The 19,524-nt window shown below is 39.5% G+C and overlaps 1 protein-coding gene across 1 annotated transcript in view; it reads right to left on the minus strand.

Annotated features, from left to right (window-relative positions):
* The window catches only part of UVSSA (UV stimulated scaffold protein A), a 56,250-nt gene that overhangs the window by 5,934 nt on the left and 30,792 nt on the right, over nt 1–19,524 (minus strand). The window contains exons 8-12 of the mRNA XM_071556973.1: nt 13,243–13,420; nt 12,131–12,283; nt 7,033–7,216; nt 6,068–6,179; nt 1,222–1,405 (exon numbers count right to left, since the gene is read on the minus strand). Of these exons, the coding sequence (XP_071413074.1) occupies nt 1,222–1,405; nt 6,068–6,179; nt 7,033–7,216; nt 12,131–12,283; nt 13,243–13,420 (811 nt within the window). The remainder of the gene's footprint in view (nt 1–1,221; nt 1,406–6,067; nt 6,180–7,032; nt 7,217–12,130; nt 12,284–13,242; nt 13,421–19,524) is intronic.

Here is a 19,524-nt window from a genome sequence, read left to right on the forward strand (position 1 = left end):
TGAAACTCCTAAAAAATCTGCAGCTGCTTGGCCTTTCATAAAGACCAGAACATGCTTAAGCATATTGATGCTGCAGCCACATCTGAGCAAGAAGAGACACCAGAAATGGTACGTTCTAAAGCCCGTTCAGTGGTGGCTGGTTGGCTCTCACCTTTCCCTGAGCTGATATGTTTGCTGATAGATAACTCAGCTGTGTCTGTGTGAGTCATGGCCTCACCTTAGTTTGGCCTGACTGAATGCCAAACTCATCCAAAGAGCTTCTTCTTGGCTAAATGTAGGCCAAGAGCTACTGTTTGCACATGTGCTGGGAGGAAAGGCACACATACAGAAACAGCACCATCGAGGGAAGAACACTGTGTCCACATGTCTGGTACAGGGAATAATCATTCCCAAACTCTTCGGCTGCAAGGAGACCTGCAACTAGTTCTAGTCCTGGATAATTACCAAAGACAGCAGGGGTTAGATGAAGGAGGATCTGAGTATTTTTCTTAACCAATTGAATGCACATTGTCAGTACAGGAGAAGTGCAATGGCAGTGTGTCACTGAGTAACACATGGGGAGGGATCCCTGTGTGTCCCTGCTGGATTGGAAGGTTCTGCATGAGGCCCAGCTGGCAATTCAGGATACCCAGGAGTGGGAGAAAGGAAGCCCAGCAGTAGTCAAAAGTTTGGGAAGGTTTCTGAGCTTACACCAGAGGTTTGGGGGCAACTGCCAAGACACTGCTACACACCAGAACCCAAGGGGTTTTGATGGATGCTTTTATTAACTCAAATTCTGCTCAGACAGCCCGTCTTGGGCTTTCAGAAGGAAAAACTTCATTTTCCCTCCACCTCCACTACCACAGCACGTCTGATGCTGTAAGTTGTGTCACTCTAAACATATCACCCTCCTTGCAACTCCAGTACTGTTTGCACATATACAGTAACATCCAACTGATCACCAAATGATCAGTGAGAGAAGACTACTCATCAGTTAAAGGATTTTAAAAAATTGAGAAAGCATGAAAAAAGTCTTCCATAGGGAAATTTTGTAAATTAGTGGAAAACCATTCTCAAAGAAATAAACTTGCTCATCAGTACCTGCTATTGTTTACCCTCCAGACATGGGGAAGACATTCCTGCTCTGCAGTTAGTCAAGAAAGCTGTTTAGTAAGTGCATATTAATGCTGAAACAAACCGAAACAGTAATTTCACAGGTGTCAGAGAACAGAAGCATCTTACTTATTGAAGACTTTCTTCTCAAGCCGGGAACGAGAAGTGTTAGCCTGTTGCCTCAGGTCTGTCAGGTTTGGATATTTTTTCTTCTTCCCTTGCTTCTTCTGTCCTTTTTCATTATTTTTAGAGGAACCAAGATCCACTCCTGTAGCAGCTTCAACTTCTCTCATGAACTCTGGATCTCGCCACTCTGTTTAACAAAGACAAAGAATGGGCTTTGAAACTCCAGACCCAGGGAGGATTTGCAGCCTCCCAAGGAACAGGTTCTTGTCACCACTGGGCAAGGGCAGAGTCCCTGTGTTCTAAGTTGGATACACAAAGGAAGCAGTTGGCCAAAAAGACAGATATTGATGAAAAAAACCTGCCAGTCTGAGGTTGGTATATAATATTGATTGCTGTGGGTAAAACTGTTCTGTAGGAAAACTTAAGTTTTTGCAGTTGTTTAGTAGCAAAGTCCAAGGAAAGTATTCCAAGTAGGAGAGGTGACATAAACGGAGTGATTATTATTTAGAAATTCAAAATGCCAACAATGTAGCTGAGGAACTTATCTCTATAAATAAATTCTCCATAAGCTTAAAAATAAATGTAAAAAAATAAAGGAATATGTCAACTTTTGAGGAGAGTAGGGTTGACAACATTGTGACTTTTTTGCATGAATAATATTTGCCTTAAAACGTGAACTGGAATAAAATTCTTGAATAGGACAGCACAACCCTATTGCCATAAGCCCCACTTTGCATCTGAAAAAAATACTATTTTCTAAATATCTGACATTTCCTCAGTTTAATTATCTCAATCGATTTCTTCTCTTGACAATGGCACAAGTTAATTTATCTAATAAAAAACTTGTTTTACAGTTTTGTATAAACCTTAATGCTTCAGAATCCAGCCATACACTGGAAGTGGATTCTGATCCTAGATGCCACCATAGGGAAAAGCAGGAAGAATTTAGACTGTAAACTCTTTGAGGAAGCCATGGATTTTCACCTTTAGTGCAGAGCCTTGTGTATCAGAACAAGATAACAGCACAAAGTAAAAATGTGGCTGGAGCTTGGACATCTGCAAGGGGAAATTCAGAAAAATAGCATTGCATTATAAGACTTTGAGTATGTGGGTTTGAAAAAAACCAAGTAGGAAGTACCAATTCAAAGAGAGCACGGTCCAAACTCAGAATACTCTGTATTCTAATAACAGTAATTGCCAGTCATTAATCATAGAGTCTGCCATGTGCTGGTCAACCTGCAGAAATTGTAACGCAAAAAGTCCACTACTCTTACTTAACATCTTTGTAGATACAGAAAAATAAACAGTCCTAAATGACTATACAATTTCATTTATACACCAGGATGCTCCCTGAGTGCGACAAACACCAGTAACAATATTTCAAGAAGCTCATGGGCAATGTTCTCACTTAAGAACATGGTGTTAAGGAATACCAGAGCAATTTTCCAAGGAAAAGTTAGATTTAACCTACTAACACACATGAAAGCAAGGACTGATTAAAATCCAACACACCAAAAAGCATGAGGAAAATGAAGCTGTTCAAGGGCTGAGCAGGAGAGGGGAAAAGGGAGAAAATAAAACACGTATACTTGATAGATCATAAAACCTCACAGATTTTTTTTTTTTTTGAAGTGAAGGAATACAGAACAACACAATTCAGATACAGGAACGTTTAATCCAAGATTAAGGAAAACTGTCTAAACAGTTTATCTCCCAGTAATAAGAAGGCGTCACAGTTTAGGAACCCCGTGAATGGAGCAATTGTTTAAACACAAGGAAAAAATGCCGGCACCCAGTAGAGATGAAATGAGCATTTGAGTAAAATGAAGGAGCAATTTAAAAGCTTTTGAGAAAAATCAATAGAATGCCAGGGAAGAGCAGGCTTTTTGAGCATTGATGGGCCCCTAAAGCTCTTCATACATTGTTACTGAGTTTAGCAGCAGGGAAAAGAAAATTACACAGTTTGCAAGAGTAGGCGGGAATCGATACTGTAGTTAGTAAAGAGATGCTATTTCACATCTGAGTGGCCAGCGGCCTCTTCACCAGCCTGGCCTGATACCTGTTTGTTAACAAGTCACTAAGGGCTGAAAAACCAGATACTCTTCAGGGCTGACACAAAAAATAGGCACTTAATTTGCTCCTGTGTGTGAACTATGGGAAAAGGATGAACACTGCAGATTAGTGGGTCAGTGTAATCCCACCTGATTCACTGCTCCAGGACTGCAGAGCCCAAAGCACCATTTTGTGGACATTAGCTAGACTTTAAAATGTTATTCCAAGACAAAAAATGCTCCATAATAACAATGACACTGTTGTCAAAACATAGCTATTATCAAAGAAACCATATTACTTTTATGTAACTGTTCCCCCTTTTAATCACACAAAGATACAAATAAACCTGCCATCCAGTAGGAAAAATTTTGGTGCCATTTAACCACACAATTGATTCCTGAATTTTAATGGTTTTTTTTCAAAATTTTTCAAACTGTCATCATTAATAAAGGATGTTGTGACTCATAAAACCAAAGCACCCACTGTACAGTGCATCCCCACTTGTATATTTTCCACAGCAGCACTGCTCAGACTTGCTTCAAGATCTTTATAACAAAAAATCCCCCCTAAAACCTAAACAGCAATGCAAAACAACCAAACGTACCCCTCTAAACCATAAGCCTCAAACAAGAAAGAGATAATTTTCAAAGGTTGATGAAAATATTATAAAGCAAATACAAAAATAGCAAGGCACAAATAAAAAAGAAAGCAACAAAAGGCAGTAGATAAAAATATTTAGTGACATCTGGTATATGTATGGCTTTAGAAACCTGGAAGGTTTTGTGCAATAAATTAAGTGCCAAGGCTTGTGCAGTATTTCCCCAGCCAGATGGGATGGACCTTTGTGTGACATCTCAGCTTAACAACCACACTCAATAATGCAGTGCCAGCACTGGTTTGGGACTAACATACACATCCTTGTGGGCCAGAGGTGAGAAGCCTCTAACAACACTGAGCTGACACTGTAATAAAAATAAATACTATGTCTAGCCTCAAGCAATGGCAATTTCACAGGGGAGAAAAAAAAATCAATATTCTTCAGTGCAAGTGATTTTTATACCAGAGTATTAGTTTGAGGATTTCAAGACCACCTACTATTTTAACTTGCTAGTTTTAGTTTGTCATAACTAAGTTGTGAGCTTTCCTTTTCAACACAACATCCGCAACTCCTGCCCTGGTTTCGCTGTGACAGTCCAACAGTGTCCAAGCTGTTGCTGGATGCCAGTTTAGAGCACTGACTCTACCTGGACAGGGATGGAAACCACCTGCAAATGTAGTACTTTGACACCTGCAAATACCAGAGAGTGACTGCTGCACTGGTGTGGTGCTGGTAATGGCCAAGCACAGTCACTCAAAGATGTCCAAACCAGCACTGAAGGACACTGGGTGGGTCAGCTGTGTGTTTAAAAGCACACTCATTTGACACAGAGTTTTTTGAAAACAGGTCAGCAACTGTTCCTTATGCTCTGAAGAGGTTTTATTGAAGGTTCAGTAGCTTCATTAATAATACTGTGCCTGTGAAACACTGAGTCAGTCAAACCTGAAGGGAAAACTGACTCCTTGAAGGGAGTATTCCATAAGATATCAAAATGCTAATGCCTATGGGTGCATTTAATTAGAATGCAGAATATTCACCTAGAATAAATAGCTTAGAACAGAGAAAACTAAACCTGCTGGAAGAAGGAAGATTAAAGAAAAGCTCTGAAAACAACTCTGTCCCCTCCAATTATACACTGTCTTTGCTGGACAGATCCCTCTCTCCTGTCTTCCTCTGCAGTCCATCAACTCCCAGTATCTTCCTGGTTGCAATTCCCCAGGTATCTTCTGTCCATCATTAATAAGCTTTAGTTCTACTACTGCAATAAAGTCTCTTGTTCCCCTTGAAAGTCTTCCTGCCCATGTACTGATTGTCTGCTGTTTTTCTCATTGCCCGAGTTCCTTACCTAGCACTCCAGAGCAACAGCCTGCCTAAAAATGCCCCAATAATAATCTTGGGGAAGGATAAGCCTTCCCTTCCACACCTGAAAGCTACAGTCAGGATGCAAGGGAAGAACATTAATTTTATTGCCCATCTCCAACGGTTTAAAAACAAAATCCAAAGTACTGCACAGTAACATGTGAACAATTAGACAAGCACAGCTCTGCTTGCTCCCTTCCTCAAGCCCATGACAGAAATATCCCTATTAGAACTTCCAGAATAGTTACAATGCCAATAAAGCCCAAGGTGAGCACTTTCTGGCTCAGAGTATTTTCAAGAAATGCTGCAAAGATGCACAGCATAACAAGGCCAAAAATTCTTCTAAAACAATAGTAAAGTCAGAAGGAAATACAGACTATGGCAGATATGAATAGATACAGGAAAAACAAGTTCCCACATTGTGACAAAACATACTCTCCCAGTATTCACAGTAACACAATGATCCCATTAATAATATATGTTCAAAAATCACCACTGCTAGGGACCAACAACATTAGACAATTTCTTTTCAGAAGCATGGAACAGTTACTGTCAAGCATTTCCCAGGAACAGGTTTAATCATCCTTGATAAACATGTTCCTTAAGACAAAGACTTGTCTGTCTGAGCAAATAACTACTGGAAATAAAGAACAAATGCCAAGTTAACCTTATTCTGTGTACACAAGCATCCATATTTATCATGTAAGCAACAACCACTGTGAATGAGCTGCAAATTAAAATCACCTGGAACGTAAACAGGAGAACATGGTTTGGAGCAAACCAGGTAACAGGTTATTATTATCTTTTAATTTTTTTTTAAGATGTTATGCAGACACAAACCTGGTTGGGCTGCTTGCTTCTCAAACTTCATCTTTTCTTCTCTGGCTCTGTCCTCTGCATTTACAGGAATCCCAGATTCATCCCGAGGAATTATCTTTCCATGGAAAGGGCACTTGAGAAAGAATGGGGGGAAAAATCTCTAAACTTTTGAACAAAAAGAAAATACTTACATTTTATTTACCACAGCCTAAAGTTGGACACTGGAATCGAGCAACAAAACTACAACTGACTCCCAGACCCCCTTAGAAAACATCAGGATCCCAGAAACATACTGCTTTTGATATATTCAGAATCTCAAAGAAATAAGCTCTTTTTGATACAAATATCCAATTTCAAGAGGCCAGGTAGCACATCCTGTCAAGTCTGGAATTAGGGCACCAATGCTACATCATAAGTTGCTGTTTATGCTATAACTTTATCCTGGAACACTCCCATTTAAAGTATTTCAGTGCATTCAGATCCCTTAGTCTCAGATTAACACAGGAAGAACAGAGATAATAGAACAAAGTACTTAAGCCAAGTAGTTCTGCTCAATAGAGCTCATAATTTGAGGCTGTGTAGAATTTAGCTTTCATAAAACTTTGTAAATAAAATTTCTTTGCCCCTCAAACACACAAGTTTGCAAAGCCAGTATCAAATATGCCTCTAAATGAGAAAAAAATTACAGAAAAAAATCTGTGTCTGCCTTGCTGCCAGGTACTCATACATTCCAGTAATAAATAAAGCACAGATACCCTATAATGAATGTCAAAAAATATTTGAGAGTCCTTTAAATGTTTACATCTTCTTTACCAAAAGGATGTTTCCCATATGAAACACATATTAACAATGAACTTCGCCAGAAACAATGTTCCTCCACTCCCTTGAGCTGTATTTACAACATGAAATAAACTTTTATGGATATGTTTTAAGGAGATCTTCTCCACACAGCAGAGATCTTGGAAGTTGTGCAACTTGATGCCTACCTTAATCCGATCCTGTCTTTCACACAGACTCCCATTGGGCATCGGTGCTCGACATTTGTGTTTCACTGGTTCAAACTTGCCAGCAAATGTTATATATCTAGTTTTCAACATTTCTGTTATTTCTTTATTTTCCACCTCTTCCTCTACTTCACTGGGTGCCCAAAATCGATGCTCAGATGCAAATCTGGAAAAACAACAAATGAAAATGATTCACAAAGTTGTAAGAGAGCACATAAAGATGCCAGGATCAACCTGTGCTAAACTCGCACGTTAAAGGAAGGGAAGCTTCATTAGTGAATTCCAAAAATCTCTATGACTCTACCAGTCTTTCTCACAATTCTTATATTATGAAGATGTTTTCACAATATCACCAAAGCCTGCCTAGAATTGATTTCCTGTTTAACCTGCTAAGCTGTTACAAGTCTTAGCTTTAGTTCATCATCTGACACCCAGAGTCAGTTATCTGATATCTGGATTCAGTAACTTTGTAATCCTGCAGTTAACATTCTTCATAAAAAAATACTTCTTTGATTAAACACAGGACACGTCAAGAAAGAAACAGTGTGATCTTGACTTGTCTGATCTTATTCCTGGTAGCTGTACTCCTGCAGCAGCAGAGGAGGAGGAGCTGAAATGAAGAGGATGTTGCAAAATAATGAGATCAAGGGAAAGAGCAAACAATCAGCTGAGCATTATACAGATTCTTTCTTCCAGGCTCTCCTGTACAGTGTCCATCAGTATAAGAAATTATCAGGTGCTCTTCTAAGAAATTAAGCTAATGCTTAGAAAATCCACTTTAAAATCAGACACCTTGCCTATATTTACAGACACATCCAGGCAAACATACAGAGAAGATCAGCGCCGTGTCAGTGGACACAGGGAGTGGGAGGGAAGGGCAGGAAGGACCCCTGAGTGATGTAGTATTCCCAAATTTTCTCAACAACATTCATATAATTTCATTTTAGCCACCCTAAGCTGACAAAAGTCTGTATGAGAAACAGGGAACCCCAGAGGGCAATTACCTGCCTCGTTTTAGATGCTAATCTTAGAAGGCAATGACTGTGCCTCTGACTGCAAATGTTTCTTTCTCCTAATCAGGAAAAGAAATTAGGGTGACCTGCTTAAGCTTAAATACCTAATTTTAGGACATCTCAAGCCAAACAACAATAATCCCACCCCAAATTAAGGGAAATATAAAGCTAAAGAGGAAAAAAATACAGCTAAATTGAGGTGGAAAAAAATTTCAGCCTGCATGGCTGCTACTTATTACAAGAAAATGGAGATACCAAGTGACGAATGTCTCAGGACATAAAATTCACAATGGACACTTCACAATCCCTTTCTTCCACACAGCAATTGCACCCAATCAGTTCCAGACTTATTTGAGAGGATTTCCTCTATCCATATCCAATTCTTCTCAATCATTAATATCCTTGGATGTCATTCTTACTTCTGAGACTTTGCCTTCTGTAGATTGCAGAGCCAAATATACATGATCACTGGCTTCACTGATCACACCAACCTCCATTCAGCAAAGCACATAAGCCAGTAATTGAAAAAAATTCTTCAGAGTGTCTGAAGAGCTTTGATGAATTTCATCCAAGCAAGTTTTCAGCAGATGACACAGGAAAAAAAAAGCAGAGGAAAATATCTGACCTTAGCAACCTGCAACTTAATAGATACTGGTCTTACTACAATAGTTGACCATTCAAAACCATGTAAAGAGATTAATCAGAATTAGGTTTTAAAAAGGGATTAAGCAAATTTCAAAGTATCTCTATGATTTCCCAAGTCGTCAGAAAAATGTTCAACAAGTAAAATCCTTGTTAAACCAATTGAAATTATTGGAAATTATTTTATCCAATAATTTCTTCATCTAATACACCTCGTTAGTGCCAGGTAAATGCTAACCTGCCATGAAGTACAAACAACTTTCTTCTGGTAAATTAGGGGATAAAGGCAAAAGAATTCCAGTGCAGGCTAGTTCATCATTAAATATAAATAACATGTTTTCACAATTTTTGGTAAAACAAAGTTTTCAGTTACACACTTCTGCAAACTGCAGCATAAACAAAAAAAGCCCTAAGAGTCTTCCTAATATATCAGTTTGACTTTAGAACAATATTTGATTGGTATCGAATTTTAGCTTCAGAAATTACGTGGTAAGATTGCACAACAGACAATAAATAGAAGAATGAAATAAACTTCTTAATTGCTTGGGTTCATGCAATGCTGAAAACAAGACTGACTGCTAGCTCAGTGTTCCTAACTTTGCAGCCACACAGAGGGCAAAGAATTCCTAAAAAGACATTACACTGGATTTTCACATGCCTGGCAGTCTTACAGAATCTCTTTGTAAAATTCTAGTGTCCTTTGGTGGTCTGAACTCCCTCCCCCTGTAAATTATCAAATTACAGTTATATGAGAATGAAGAAGCATTTAACAGCTGTGCATGTCAACCTTTCCAATTAAGAAAACTTTCCATTTAGCATTTGTACTGTCCCCATCCCCCAAATATGGACCCAACAAATCTCAAGGGAAGTGAAAATTATGTTTTATCCTATGTATCATTGATCAGTATTTGGGAACTGGACTTACAATAGCCTCATTCCTACACAGATACTCATAAATATTATTGTTTACTACAAGCACGTAACTTATTTTCTCCCAACGTGACTTACAAGCAGCTGAGAGAAGAACAAAGCAGTGCTAATTCCCAAAGTTTTCTGATTTCTTGTCGTAAGTTAAACAACATTTTAAAAGGGTAGATACTTGTTTGGAAAAATGATTCATGTGACAAGTAAAACCTATTTGTAACATGAATCAGAAGGGGAGCAGATAATCAACTTAAGATAGAAAAGGACAACACCTCACTCACACTCAGAGTGTTCCTGACCCAGACCAGTAACAGAGGCTTTAATACATGAGGAGGTATAAAAGACAAGTAATGGTTAACTGAAATCTAAAAGAAAGAGCAGCTACTGGAGAAATGTTGTATTCTTTCATCAAATTCATAATCATCTTGATTCCTAAGACAATGGGAAGCTTATAAAAGTCCAATAAATATAAATCCTAAAACCAGATGCTTACAGAGTTCCTGAAGCAACTGCAAAATAGGCTAATTCAAATATCCTTCTTACAGTCAGAGCTGCACCAACTACTTTACTCTGCTCCCAAGATAAGCTAAGTTAATTCAGGGAGGAGGGGAGATGAGTTTGGAAGGTCCACACTATCCAAAATAGTCTGTTAAGCTGATCTATCAGACTGTACATAACACTGTGCTGTATACCCTACCCACACCTCCCACCAAAAAAAAAAAGAAATATAAAGAACTACTACAGTTTTATAAATTCATTTTAAGAGTTCTTAAACTAGGTTAATGAGTTGTGTGAGTGAAGGCAGAAGTAGAAAAAACAGTTCAGCCCAAATTTTTGGCAAGTTCACAGTTACTGTCACTTTTTACAAAAGGTGATGGATCACCATTTACCAGTAAACAAAATTTCTTTAGAAAATCATCTTCCTGATAGCTCCACTCTCACTATCAAAATCTTAATTTATTGTAAATGCTATGATTAAGTAAGTGCACTGTTAAGTAAATGAAGTGGAAAGACTTTTCTTCTTCAAATTTTAAACATTCAAATTCCATACACATTCCATATGTGTTGTCTATTTTTTCATCTTGCCTTGTTTTTCCTAAGCATCTTATACAGCCAGTATGTGTGCATATAGAAAAGTTAAAGGAGTTTGCCAATAACTACCTTAATTTCTCAATAAATATATTTTATACCCGGGGTCAATGGCATTGTGTGTGCAGAGTTACTTAAATTATCTTTAGTTAGATTGGCATATCTGTAGTTATGGACTATACGGTTCAGAAGTGTGCCCTCTATTTTATTGGGAAGCATAAAAATAAAACAGAACAGCACAAGGCAGACAGGCAGTGAAATATGCTTCTGATTTCACTTCTGACTCGAGTAACTCATTTGCAATGTAAAATAAGGCCTTACTACCTTTTGGGCATTATCACAGACAAATGCTTCTCAAAGCCCTGCTGAAAATCTTAACCATTTTATAGGCTTTGAAGAGCCTACTCCACATGAGATGGAACCCAAAGCTTGGAGTGACTGTGGCAAAGCACAATTAGGTATCAAATTGCACCAGTTTTTTGTAATTTAAAAGATATTCTGCATTTCATGCAATCCAGTACAGGGGCAAAACTTTCCTCTTGTTCCTTTCTGTCAACACTGTCTTAACACTGTGATTATGGATTGGGTGTCTTGAGCTGTTTTGGTAAGAAAATAAAGTAAGTTAAAATAATGTCACTAAGAACATAAGAGCTTGATTTGCAACCCAGCCAGTCAATGATTTTTGGCTTTTTCAAGCCAGCTATGGTACACACTGATACCAGAGTTCTGGTGGACTTACAGGAAATTTATTCATAGAGGGAGGACTTTGCATCCCAACTTTCATTTAAAAATACTAAAAAACTAAAAACTGACTCCTAGAAACAAGTTCTGATGGATACCTGCCAGCTCTTCCCCCCAGCATGGCTAAAGCTTGTCCCAAATCAGCAACACAAAACCTTCCCAGACAAGAAAGGAAAGAGCCAAATTCAAATCCTGCAAGTGCCACCTTTTTCTTGTGTGACTGAATAAGCCTATCAATTTCCTCAGCTACCACTCTGTAAAGTTAGGAAAAACATCCCTGACACCTCCTCAGCCTTTCTCCTACCTTGCCTGCTACTTATTTAGACAACAAAGTCTCCAGATGAGGAAATGTCTACCACGCACTTGGCAGAGCACTTTGCATAATGAGCTACCAATTTAAATTGGAGTAACTGATTCCATGCTGCAAACATGAAAAGAGTAGGGAAAAAATGTGCTTTGAAGCATCAAAGGATATTTAATTAGTATCACATCTTCTCAAAACAAATAGCATTTAAAGGTAGAATTTCTGACTTTGTTTATGGGTCCCACAAGACAAGGGAAAGGAGAAAAGTAATTATCACAAGAAATAGCAGTCACCCCACTGCATGACCTCTAAGTACAAGTAAATCTGTTTATTTGTTTAATTTGTCTTAAAAGAAAAAGAGCATTACTTGAGAATCTTCCCAGCATTTGGCTGATCCTCTCCCCAGTAGTGAAGATCTAATCCAAAAGGCATGAGGGGAGCTTTAGTTCTTTCTTCCTCTAGTTTTCTTCTTTTACCATCAGGATCTTCCAAGGCTGCTGCCTCAGTAGGTGTAGATTCACTGGAGAAAAAAGATGAAAAGTCAGCACAGAACCATAATGATCACAACTTGTTCTCTGTTTTCATGGGATTTTTCAGATGACCAACACTAACATTACCTTAGATCTAGGCAGGAGCTACAGATGTGGTACTGGAAAACATTTTTAGAAAGATCTTACAATGTTAAATTCACGCCCATGCTTGCATGGCAGTCACACAGACTGCAAAGTCTTTCCTTTGTTGACAGAATTCCATCATGCAACACCACTACAGATTTCATTAGTCTTAGTGACAGAACTTCACACAGTCACCATATTGACACATTAAATCTTTAAAGATTAAAAGTCAAAATGTACACCTGAATACTCCAAATTCTGGAGTTCTAAGGAAGCCAGCCCCTTTCTCAGATTACATTCCATTTTGGTAGCTTTGGGGGCTTTCCTGGCCAATGCAGAAGTGGCTTTCCAGGAACATGCCACCAAGTAGGTGACTCCCAGTTTTATTCCCAAATGACAGATAAATGCTGGACAAGGCTGGAGCGCCACCAAACTTTGAACAGGACTCACAACGAATATGAACTAATGTAACACATCTCCAGGTAGCACTGACAGCTGAAGTCAGTGGGAACTGAGAGATGGTTCAAACTACTTGCTAATTTAGTGTTAGAATATGTTCTATTGAGCTGCAAAGAAAATCTACCCAAATAAATTGGGGGGGGGTTATTAGTAAAGAAGGGAACAGTATATTTTCATAAAGGCCATTTACACCAATTAAAAGCTAAATTAATTGGGAAGTAAAAGATTCCTTAAGATCCTGGTGCAATCACCAACAAAATCCCAAATGTTAAGCAATGAATGCAACGTCAAAGTGAAACCAAGACAGACTTAGCAGCTTGCCTAGCTCATGAATGCTTTTCTGTGTGTTGTCATAATAATAAACACAAGAGCAAGAGGTTCCTACAAGAATTCAAGCAAAGACAACCTGGCCTGAGGAGGTGGTAGCTTTGGTAGTTTGTCTCTGAGAAGCTTCAGTGTGGCAGCTGCACAGGTTGGGTCAAGCTCCTCTTCATTCCCTCTCAGCCGGGCACGGGAGCTCAACGGAGCAGGTCCTGTTGGTGCCTTCCTCACTGGTGCTTTGGGAGGTGACTGGGGTTCTAGCCCTGCAAAATAAATTGATGTATAGGAGTAATTCAGTTCTCCCACCCTCACAGTGGGGTAAATCAGCCCAGGGTGCTGATTACAAATCTTACTGCTTTTGGTTTGTGTTAGATATCAATCCCACTCAGTGATATTTCTGCCTGCAAAATTTTTTCTTACTTTGGAACTGAGTAACTAAAACAGACCAATTTTTAAATTTGTATGACATGGTGTGACAACAAAGAATTCAGCTCGGAAAGAAGGATTTTACAATACATGTTTGCCTAAACTTCAATACTGCTTTTTTGTATTTAAATTTCTAGTGCTACATCTGCTTGCTGGTGTGTAATTTCTGTATTTAAAGTTATATCAAGGTAAAATAGAAGAAAGGAACTACTGGCACTACTGTTTAACACCTAGAGCCCCATAGACATCTAAGAGCAGGAGAAAACAAAAGGAAAGCCACACGTTCACATCCTCCTATCTGCTAAGATTAATTCTTCGTGGTGTCTCAGCAAAAAGTTCTGCTAAAACTGTTCCAGCCTGGCAAGGAGAAACCACATCTGTGTGGGGATTCACTGCAACACAGGACTGATGAGAAGGGGAACCATCATCCCCCAGCACAGCTGGTTGGGAAGCACAGCTGGTGAAAAAACCAAAGTGTATGTGAGGCACATTCCTGCTCTCTGATGAACCTCCATTACCATACTGAGGATGTAAAACAAAATAGCTTTTTTTATTTCCTGATTTGTTAAGGGGCAGCACCACTGAGCTTAGTTGAGTTTTGATTCCTAAATGTAACTGCAAACAGCATTATCTAGGACAGGGTTCTTCTTTCACAGATATTAAACCACATGATTTGTGAAGAGGAAATATCTCAGCGCTGGCAGAAGCAGCAGAAACATCCACAGAGTGTTCTTGAGAGACAGTAAATGCCTGAGCTACACCTGAGGAATAAGCAGGGCAGTACCAGGTACAGATGCTCTGCACCAGCAGTTCAGTCGTGGGGCAACTTAATTACTTTATACAGCCAGATTAGAGAGTCACCACAGACTGTAAGGGTGCAATTAGATAAGCTGATCCGTTGGACACCACTTGCCTCTACCTGCTGAGCTAGAGAAACAACTCTCTGAGCCAGTAGGAGTAACAAGAACTTTTCAGCCAATGACAGCTAAAATTGGAAATATGAGATCCTTCACACTAATGTAACAGACTATATTTGTCCCCTCAGGAAGCCTTTTTATAAAATTATTATTATAGAATCATAGAATTGATTGGGTTGGAAAAGACCTCCGAGATCATCAAGTCCAACCCTTGGTCCAACTCCAGTCCCTTTACCAGATCATGGCACTCAGTGCCACGGCCAATCTCAGTTTAAAAACCTCCAGGGATGGGGAATCCACCCCCTCTCTGGGCAGCCCATTCCAATGCCTGAGCACTCTCTCTGCACAGAATCTTTTCTGATATCCTACTTAAATTTCCCTTGGCAGAGCTTGAGCCCGTGCCTCCTTGTCCTATTGCTGAGTGCCTGAGAGAAGAGACCAATCCCCACCTGGCTATATATATTGAAATGCACAGTCTCACCCCTTAAAAAAAGATCTAAATTAATATAGGAAAATCATGGTTTCACAAAACTAAAATTTTCAGCAAATTATCGCAGCCTTCTTATGAAAAGAAACCAAACTTTATCTAACATGTTTTATCCATTGTTTGTCTCTTTTAGTCTCTTGTCCAACTCTATCCAGTCTTTAAGCTGCATCCAGAATTGTTATCGCTGTGCTAGTCCTTAAATGTATCACAAGACATCAGGCAGAAAAAGAAAAGCTAATCTGATACCCAAGACCTGCCCTCCGAGCGGGAAATTGCAAGACTCACAGTGGTAGGTAGCTTTGCTACACAAAATATTTTCATTTCAGACAAAAACATATTTTTCACAAATGAAATTAGAACATTTTGCTCCAAGTGCTCTTTCCATCTTATAAGGTGTTCCAGTAATTCATCCTGACCTTGATTAATTTACACCACTCACTCCCTTTAACCTATGGAATGCAACTCATGGCATTACTGACTCGAGTCACAGGTCAAGGTGCTGAGGGGACAACCTTCAAGATCCACCTCCTTGGTACACACAGGTCTACATTTTCCAAATGTCTAGATCAGGAGCTGAGTCCTTGTGCAGGAAATGACATCTCAGCCTTGTTTTCCAAAGCTTCAGGCTCATGGCACGGAGAAGGATGCCCTGTCAGCCTCCTGCTTAAGAAGTTCCTGGACACCCTCTCCCCACAGAAAGATGAAAAACCTAATTCTAGCTGACAAAGCTAGAGCCTCTCAGAAGGAGAGGAGAAACAAAACCAAACTGCAGTTGAATCTGGCTTGTGTGCATGTGCAGCCTTTAAATTTTGTTGTGTATAGCAAATAGTCACTTGAATACTTTCCTGTATTTTTTGAATACAACTATCTCCAGAAAAAAGAGAGCACCTCAGAATACTCTCAAGGACAAGGACTCTTCTAAGACCTCCTGAGTTGCCAAGTCTCTCTGTAGTGTGGCTTATCCTGGTAACAGTGAAGGGAAATGTTTAAAAGACCCTGAGATTAGCTCAGCTGGTTAAAAACTTGGTTGTAATAATGCTAAGGTCATGGGTTCAATCCCCTGTATGGGCCATTGACTTAAGAGCTGGACTTGGTGATCCCTGTGGGTCCCTTTCAACTCAGAATAGTCTGTGATTCAGTCTGTGAAGACAAAATGAAAGGGCAAGACCAGTAATGATGAAGGCAGCGGATGTCTCACCTGTCTTCTTCAAAACAATGAGGGAAAGAAATGGGATCTGGAGAAGGAAAGAGGATGACAGTACTTGCCATCAGCAGTTAATAAGCATTCACAGAGACTTGTGTGTCTTCTCCTTGCTCTCCCATGACAGCTCAATACAGTCCTCCTGTTTATCCAATGTATGACACAGAGAAACGTGGAGCATTTTAAGAAGACAGCTGAAGTAAGAACACAAGATACAACCTGAGTGTGACAGTACTTTTCCCATGTCCATAAGAGAGACCAGAGCCAGCTCTGGCAGGCTGATGCATTCCACCTTTCCTAAGAAAAGGGTACTGGAGTGTTCACAGGAGTGAACCCAGGTCTGAGAGTGGGTATTTCAGTATCACCAGTCTGGCAGCTTCCCAGAAAGACTTCAGCAAGTACCTAACTCTCCCAACGTTCACAGACAGGAAGGATTGCAGCGGGAATTGCAGACTGAAGCAAGTGTGAAACAGCTTTTCCCCAACACCACAACCTGCATTCCTAAGGCAGTGCATCCTGAAAGACAGTTCTGCTCAAGCTGTCCAGTGCTTCCTGGGAACTGAAGTTAGCATGGACTGTGATGCAGAGGGATCACCTCTTTCTAACTTTTATGTGCTCAGACTGGAGGTTAGAACCTGCCTATCAGCTGTGGGCAGCCACAGCTCATCCTGCTGAGCACCCCTGACACTCCTGCTCCCTCCCTCACTCCTACCCACATCACACACACCAGAGAAAGCTGGGAATGTGCCACATTCACTGTGCTATCAAACTTCCTTTCCAGTCAACAAGGCTTTAAAGAATATTGTTAAAAATCATTTAGAGGACTGACCTCTGCATTGGAAAACAGTCTCAAAATTAGCAGAAGGACCACAAATAAGGGAAATTATAATTAAATGTATTAGGATGGATCTAAGCAGAGAAATATCTAGGCTAAATAGCAAAAGAAATTATCTCATTGCACTTTTTAGGCTGCAGATGCTGCTCAAGAGGGATGATGGTGCACCTACAAAAACGTTCTTTTAAACAGCACTTCAGTGAAATCACAATGCAGTAATTTTGGATTTATGTCTCTGGAAAGGGGGCAGGACAGGGCTCCTTCTCAGTTCATGTCATAGGCTAGAATGGGAAAAAGCCCCTCTCAGGTGCTTTGTATCAAAGTGAAGCAGAATTAACCCCAAAGATTGTTATAACCACACTTTAATATCATCACTATTTGGAAAAGTAAACTTCCATTCACGACAGAAACAAACAGGTCCTTCGGTATGAACAAGGTTAACTGAGAACAATATGTCATAGACTGTATGTGTGATGTAGAATTGCTTAGACTGTATTTAGAATTTTAAATTGCTTTTTTCTTTCTTCTTTTTTTTTCTAAGGACCTTTTCTGAAAAGCATTGTTTAAAGTAATGGTTTGGATGGCACTTTCATGTGCACTGCTTACAAATAGTAAAAAAAGAAAGTCAGAAGATAATCAGGTTTGTGTCTGTCACCACCCCTTTTCTCTCATCTTCAGAGAAAATATGTATTGTAAGTTCTCAGAAACCCCTATTTTTTCCCCATTTTTCCCTATGATGTTTACAGAAAACATGATTGCTTGTTCACTACACTGATTTTGTTGGGAAGGAATAGGAAGGGAACAGCAGAGACAAGTAGTCAGCAACGTGGAGAAAAGGGAAGAGAGATAAATGGACAATGTGACATTTAGACAGATAAAATCACATCCAAAAGATCAATACAGGAATTCTTAGGAGTTACAAGAACAAAATATTTTCTCATTGATTTCTTATTTTAAACCATTAACAGAAAAATAGCTAAAGGTAAATACACTATGACATCATTAATACCACCTCCACTGTGGAGTTAAAAAAATATCCATGTATGAAATTAATTTTTGCTAACAAGATAAAGATAAAAGTCACCCTGCAGACAGCCCCAGCTGAATGATGTCCAATGTCAAGGTGGGGCTGCTTTGTTTTGGTTTTAAGACATAGATTAAGTACAGCTCTAAAAGTAAAATTCTTCTTAAGAACTCTGCTGTTCTGTGTGGTTTATTTAACCCAAGTACAGTACCTGGGTTCAAACTGTTCCAACAGCAGCTTTGAGAAAGAATCATAAAAATGTTCAAATCCCCTTTTTTGTTTAAATTGACCAAATGGCACCTATTTGCCTGAAGCAATAAAGTAGACCATGTTCACAAAATAAATCGATAGAAGGAAAGAGAGAGGCTGGGGTTTCAGCTGAAGTTGGGCTGCTGAATGCTGACATTATTGATTTTGGCTAGTTCAGCTGGCCTTGTAATTAAAATGTAAATTTGAGAAAGAGATTATGTCCTGACAGAAATGGTGGGATTACGGGGAGATAAAAGCCCCTCAGTGAAAATTCAGAGAAAGAGCAAGCACAGGTTTCCTCAGCTGTGTGGATTTAGACGAAATCTAGCTACTTCAGATTCACTTAAGTTTAATTGAAAAAACGGAGATAGAATATAAACAAGTACTGGGGACTTCAACTTTCCTAGAAAAAATTTAATAATTTTTATTTCCCATTTGTTGAATCTCAGTCCAGCCAAGATGTGATCTGTATTTGTATGGACACCTTCCAAGACTGTCAGGAAAATCCAGCAGTTCAGGTACAATATTTCCCCACTTACTCAATTGTGCCCACAATGAAAATGCCTCCTGTATTTTACTCAGGAAGCACAATGAGCTTTACTCCTGAGTGAAGAGGAATTTGCAAAGCTTCCTTCACATGGTCTTGCAGACCAGAGGCTGCTGAAATGCCAGAGGTGGCTTTAGCAAATATTCTCACAGAGCACATAATGTGTGTGTGCACTCAGAGCAATTTACCACATGCACAACTGCACATTTTAATATTGCGGTATAAATTACGCCACTTTTAAAAGTTGTTGAGGGGTCTTTTGTAGGTCTTTTATAATCAACGCTTGTAAATAACCAAAAAAGATGTCACCAGTGCCTATGAATGCAGCTATGCTCACTTAAATTTATGTAAACTCTTGGAGTTCTACTTTGGAAATTCACATTAAAGAAGAAAAGATAACAACTATATTAGTTAGCAAGAACAGCGGGTCTAGAGAAGAGCAACGAGGCTGGTGAAGGGACTGGAGCACAAGTCCTGTGGGGAGAGGCTGAGGGAGCTGGGGTTGTTTAGTCTGGAGAAGAGGAGGCTCAGAGGTGACCTCAGCACTGTCTAGAACTCCCTGAAGGGAAGTTCTAGCCAGGTGGGGGTTGGTCTCTTCTCCCAGGCACTCAGCAATAGGACAAGGGGGCACGGGCTCAAGCTCTGCCAGGGGAAATTGAAGTTGGAGAGCAGAAAAAAATT

This window comes from Pithys albifrons, chromosome 5, assembly GCF_047495875.1.
Source record: "Pithys albifrons albifrons isolate INPA30051 chromosome 5, PitAlb_v1, whole genome shotgun sequence".
NCBI lineage: Eukaryota > Metazoa > Chordata > Aves > Passeriformes > Thamnophilidae > Pithys > Pithys albifrons.